Source organism: Telopea speciosissima, chromosome 6 (assembly GCF_018873765.1).
Source record: "Telopea speciosissima isolate NSW1024214 ecotype Mountain lineage chromosome 6, Tspe_v1, whole genome shotgun sequence".
NCBI classification, from domain to species: Eukaryota; Viridiplantae; Streptophyta; class Magnoliopsida; order Proteales; family Proteaceae; genus Telopea; species Telopea speciosissima.
In genome coordinates this window covers 47,333,639-47,340,237 of record NC_057921.1, presented here as the reverse complement: position 1 = coordinate 47,340,237, position 6,599 = coordinate 47,333,639, and the positions used below count along the sequence as shown (strand labels likewise).

The following is a 6,599-nucleotide window of genomic DNA, read 5'->3' as shown; positions in this document are numbered from 1 at the left end:
TTGTATATGGGTCTTCAAACAATGTCATGTGTTTTGAAGTTTTCGTACTTTGTGGAAGTAGGTTGATTGGAACAATTTAGGGATGTTTGAAAGTTTAAGTGTTGGATGGTTGAATTATGTGGAACATATGTAATGTTGTGTGGTTGATTTGATGTGACTTATTATGGATCCCCATATGGGTTTTATTAGATGTTTACTATTATCCTTGCTTACAGGTTGTAAATTTTGTCCTATTTTAGAGGAGATGCTGTCCATATGATTTTTATTACATGTTTACATATTATCCTTGCATACGGGTTGTAAATTTTGTCTGATTTAGGGAGATGTTGTCCATTTGGAACTAGGACACTTCACATATGATCAGGTCCATATAGGTTGTAAATTTGTGTCATGTTTTAGTGGAGATGCTGCCCATTTGGAACTAGGACAACTTCACATATGATCAAGGTCCATACATGTTGTCAATTTTTCTCATGTTTTAACGGAGATGCTGCCCATTTGGAACTAGGACAACTTTCAGATTATCAGGTCCTTTTACCTACTAAAATATGGGAAATGTTGCCACTTTGAAGATTATAACAAATCATAACAAACACAACGTTAAAAAAGTTGTTCATTTCATTGCTAAATAGTACTTGATTACAATACTTCATCAACTTATCTTTTACAATTTTTTAACAATAAAGGCTAAAACAACTACAACAACAAAGCAAAATAAAACTTGCCCAACAAGCTCCCACCGACCTAGTCTAACCTCCATCTGCGCTTGTCTAAGCTCCATCTGCCGAATCGAGTTTCAAATTGGACATCTCTTCCACCACATACGGAGGGCGGGGTTTGGTACACTTTGCATCTCTTCATTCAACACCATCCTATCACCAATTATCTCTTCATTATATGGATCACACCAGGAGAAAAACCTGCACTTGTCCTATTTATTCTTTGCTCCACAAACACAATAAAGTTTGTCCGGATTACCTTAGACTCGGATATCTTTACTCGCTCTAAACCCACGGTAACACTTCATGTTTTTGAACTTCAATCCGGGATGGTTCTTTGCCATTCACACGGATGTAGACATTGGCTCACAAACAAGAAACTAGATTAGTTGGTATTAGAAAATCTATTAATCTTATCAAGCGAGTTTAATTAACATGGATATAAAAGCACAATTTATAAATAAACTGGATCAGCCAAGTCTATTTTGCTAAATCAACATATGGTATTACAATCTACATACATTACGCCTAATTCGTTTGAACATGATTTTTCCCTAATTCGAATTACAACCTACATACATTCTACCTAATTCATTTGAAAATGATTTTGCTCTAATTTTTTGAACATAGGGGTGGGATTGAAAGCTATTTCGCTAAATGAGCATATGGTATTACACTATGAGAGAATGAAATGAAAAAGAAGAAGCAACTAACCTTCGTCGGAGATGGAGATGCTTGGAGGTGCTGTCGCCGGAGTTGCTTGAAGGTTGTTGTCGCCGAAGAAGCAACTAACCTTCGTCGGAGATGGAGATGCTTAGAGTGATTGTCGCGGAGTTGCTTGAAGGTTGTTGTCTGAAGAAGCAACTAACCTTCGTCGGAGATGGAGATGCTTGGAGGTGTTGCTCGCGGAGTTGCTTGGAGGTGGTACTGTTTGGATAAGGTTGGAGGTGGGTGAAAATAAAAACCTAGTCGATTTTAGAGATGATGAAAAGGGTAGAATTGGAAATGCAATTTTTATTTGTTAGTAAAGGGTAAAATAGTCTTTTTAAACCATTAACTAAGACACCCTAACACCGTCACCATAAGGGGTCAAAATGTAAGGTGAGAAAACCAAGGGGAGGAACGTGTAATTAGGCCAAAGTACGGGGAGGTATATGTAATTTACCCTTATTTTTATTATTTTTTTTGGGGTAAGAAGACAATTTTACTTCTGCACAAACTTAATATGATACTTTAAATTTGTTTCAAAAAGTCAAATTTTTTGCAATCTATAATAAAGAAAATGAAGGTGTTATACGATCAAATAGTGGGTGTTTGGTCATTTCGACCCCCTAAAGTCCTCATCGTTCATTCTGTACTTGATCGTGCATAGTGCATGGTTGTGTACAGAACCTTTTGCCAGAAAAGAAAAAGTTTTCCTCCACCGCTTGGTGAATGTTTAGCCACCATCCAAGGGTTCACAAACCCTATAGGGTTTTAGTATGCTCCCCAAAATATCTTCCCGATACCTTTCATGTGCATCTGAACCCACCTTGATGAATGGATTCTCATTCATCATGGCTGAAGGAAAACTCGATCCTTATAAAAAGGCTATCTATATGGAAATAGTGTCTCACACTGCTAGTGTAGGAGGAATCTTTCATGTCACATCAATAACAGCGTATGAGACGGTATATCGATAGAGGTCCCACAATAAACACAAAAGAGAGAGTAAATTGATTAAAAAACATTTGAGAACTAGGATTTTCGACTCGCCTCGCCCTTTTCAAAATCCGTTGACTCGAGAAAGTCAAACATGATCAAGGCAAGTCATTTTTTTTCTTATTTTTATACTATCATCCTTCTTCTCCTTCTCCGAGTGAGGTCATGATTGTTTCACACATGAGAAGAAAAAAACATGGGCTAATACTGAAGACAACAAACAAAAATTCTAAGGTTTTGTTTAATTGTAAATCAAACTTATGATCTATGAAAAGTATGTGGCCTACTTTAACCAAGGAAAAAAAAAAAAAAAGGATTCGATGAGTTTTACATAATTCGAGTAAAAACATTGAATCAATAAAAACTCGGATTAACTCGGACCTGGTCTGATCATTTCATAAATCTAAAGGAATCTTTATGACTATTGATCAAGTTTCATGTTTTTAAACTCGACTTGGGTGATTCGAGACTCGCCCGAATTTTTTCCAAGTATGAGATATAATGGGAAATTCTTCAATCACCATGGGTGAAAGGAACTTGGTTCTATCTTAAATTTTTATAGGATGACTAGAAATGCATTAAACTCAAGATTGTCTTTATTCTTTCTGTTGGCCATTAATTTCCCATGGTTCATGCCACTGACGTAAATTTCTATGTTTGGTTGAGAATAAAAAACAAAAAATTGGTCAGTTATAATGATTTCGATGTCTTACCACAAAAAAAATATTTATGATTTTGATGGAACCACGTCTGTTCCGTATATGCGTTTATGACTAAACGGGTTGTACTGAATCATCAATCTTACGTCCTTTTCATGACGAATCGAAGCACTTTAAAGAAAGCTCTCTACCATTAAATATTTCTGCAAACTTAGTCAACCCATAAGGTCACCAGGACAGCTCATGAAAAGCATTTCTAAGAATTGGTTTTGAGAATTTAAAATATTTTTCTTCTTACTATTGATTCATTAATATTTTACCCAAAATAAAAAATAAAGATTCATTAATATTATTCCTTGATTCTTAAAACTCTTTTTTAAAGAAATTTTACAATTAGACTCAGTTTTTATGAAGGGCCGTGTACATGTAAGAAGTTTAATTTCAAATATCCCCCTTCTTTCCCATTCAATGGTTGAAGGCACGCACGATTGTACACGTATTGCCGTCCATAAGATTTTGTTGCCTTTACAATTAAGGCTAAATAATTACAAAATGGGAGAGGATTGGACACGTTAGCAACTAAGGCTGATCACAACGTCAACAAGCCAAACCTTTATCTATAATCAGGATTTTGTCTGAGAGCATGGCTCTTGCTCCTAACCACAGTATGGATAAAATGATCACCCTATCCCCCATGAAAGGTGGAAATCCCCTCCCCTCTTGATGTTTTTGTGTATACTCCTATTGGCCCCCCACATTAGGGCAGGGGCCATGCTCTAGGAGATAACTCTTGCCCATAAATTAGGAGAAAAGTTTTATGTGGGGGGAGTTTACTGGCCGACTCAGACACAAAATGAGCAAAATGACTTCCCTACCCTCAATGAAAGGCAAAAATTCCACTCCTTGCACACTCCCCCCAACCCCTAGAAAAGAATAGCTATCAACATGGGTGACGGGTGGGGACAGATCCGAACCCTCCATGGGGGTGTGGGTGGTCCCCATGTGGGTAGCTGATCCGGATTCCAGAGAGAACTCTTTCCCCATATATTATTACTAGAATTAACCAAAAACACATCACTTTCATAACCCGTTATGTGTACAAAGCCAGCAAACGCAAAATATAATATTAAAACTATGAGATCGACTGATTTTTTCCATTCATTGAATGTTATAGACAATAGACACATGGCGCCAGATACTTCCACAGAGAGTAGATCACAATAAGCATTTAATCCACATAATCTCTGATAACTCGGGTACCTAATGGCTAAACCCGGCCGAGTTACTATAAAATCGGTTACATTCGACTCACCCTAGAAGAACCCAAAGCCTTGGCCATATCCCTTAGCACAAATTTCTGAATCTTCCCCGTCGACGTCTTCGGTAAGTCCGCCGTAAAAACCACCGTTTTCGGCACCATATAGTGTGGCATCCGAGATCGGCAGTACACAATAATCTCCTTCTCCGACGGTTTTTCCTTATCCGACAACGATGATTTCAGGCTCACGAAAGCACAAGGGGTTTCACCCCAGAAGTCATCTGGTCGAGCAACCACGGCAGCTTCGTTAATGGCCGGGTTCGTATACAACACCGATTCAACTTCAACGCTACTCAAATTCTCTCCGCCACTTATGATCACATCCTTCGATCTGTCCTTGATTTCGATATATCCATCTGCGTGAATTACGCCGACATCGCCGGTGTAGAACCAACCGTTTCTAATACACTTCGCCGTACCGGCGGGATCGTTTAAGTAACCAAGCATGACACACCCACCTCGGAGAACGATCTCACCGAGTGACGATCCATCTCGCTTCACACTCACCCCTGACTCTGCATCCACTACATCCACCTCAGCCATAGCTACGGTCCTCACCCCTTGTCTAGCTTTCAACCTCGCCTGCTCCGTCGCCGGAAATCGATTCCACTCGCGTTTCCACGCGCATGAGATAGCGAGTCCTGCTGTTTCCGTCAACCCGTAACCATGACTCACCACGAACCCGAGTGATTCCGTTCTGAATAAAACAGCCGCAGGTGGCGGAGCTCCGGCGGTTAAAACCTGAACCGGGTTCTGAAGCGGCTGACGATCTGGAGCATTTGCTAACATGTTGAGCACCACAGGTGCGCCACATAAGTGTGTTACACTGTGTTGCCTTATCGCACCGTATATCGTTGCAGCATCAAATTTACGGAGACAGATGTTGGTTCCACCAACGGCAGCCATACCCCAAGGGAAACTCCAACCATTGGCATGGAACATCGGTAGGGTCCACAGATACACACATTGTTTTGGTACGGACCAATCAATCAACGAATCAACGGTGATGATGAAAATCCCACGGTGACAGTGAACGACACCCTTGGGAGCAGAAGTAGTACCGGAAGTGTAGTTGAGAATCATGGGATCCCATTCATTTTCCGGCCGAATCCAGTTAAACCGGGGATCGCCGGTCTTGAGCAGTCCCTCGTAAGTCCGGTTCACATCGACGGTCAGAGATGGATCTTCATCATCGGCGATGAAGATGAGAGAAGGGCGTTCTGTGTTGGCCGGAAATAACGAGAGGGCTTCGAGGAGAAGAGAACGAGAGAGGGAATCGACGAAGATGAGTTTCGATTTGCTGTGGCAGAGGAGGACGGAGATTGTGCGGGCGTCGAGACGGGTATTGATGGTGTTGAGAATTGCTCCGGCCATCGGAACGGCGAAGTGGAGTTCATACATGGCAGGAATATTTGGGGCCAAAACAGAGACAACATGGCCTCTTTGGATTCCGAGAGAAGCGATAGCAGAAGCGATTTGAAGGCAGCGTTGGTGGGTTTGGGACCAAGTGAAGGTGGAATTGTTGTAGACGATGGAGGTACAGTCACCATATACAGTAGAAGCTCTTTCAAGAAATCCTAAGGGAGTGAGAGGAGAAGAATTAGCAGAGTTTGGTTTCAGAAGATCCATGGTGGTTGGACACGTCTATCTCTATCTCTGATGAGATCAATCTCTCTCTTTCTTGTTGAGATACTATTTATAAGGGAGAAGCCAGTGATGAATGGTAAGTAAATATTTGGTGTTGACTTGACTTTTTAATTCGTTTGAGCACAAAGCAAATAATTTTGGGAAAATTTAACGGACACCCCTCGTAAGTATACAATATGTCACAAACATGCCAAACTTGGTGAAAATATCAACCTTTCCCCTGACGTTAAGGAGAGTTACCATCCAAAATTAAAATGTCTATTTTACCCCTTAGATATTTAAATTTTTAATAAAAAAACATATAAATTACATCTAAGGTGCCTTAAGTTTGGAAAAGTAACATTTGAGGTATCCTAACTTTGAAAAATGACGTTTGAGGTGCCTTATTAAGATTAGCCCTACTCCAAACTCCAACCACCACCACTTCCACCATCACCACCGTTTTGGTTTTCTAAAACAGAGTCATTGAACGAAGGATTTGAAACCCTAAAATTTCAGACTTGTTTTACTGTTTGGAACTCTTGAATTCTTCTTCCTCTTAATCTTCACTCCTCT

The 6,599-nt window shown here is 40.2% G+C and overlaps 1 protein-coding gene across 1 annotated transcript; it reads right to left on the bottom strand.

Moving 5' to 3' along the window:
- Nucleotides 1-4,322: 4,322 nt before the first annotated feature.
- LOC122664975 (2-methylpropanoate--CoA ligase CCL4-like) lies at nucleotides 4,323-6,067 on the bottom strand. The gene has a single exon (XM_043861022.1). The coding sequence runs from the start codon at nucleotides 6,024-6,026 to the stop codon at nucleotides 4,377-4,379; it is 1,650 nt and encodes a 549-aa protein (XP_043716957.1). The 5' UTR covers nucleotides 6,027-6,067; the 3' UTR covers nucleotides 4,323-4,376.
- Between the last annotated feature and the right edge of the window lie 532 nt (nucleotides 6,068-6,599).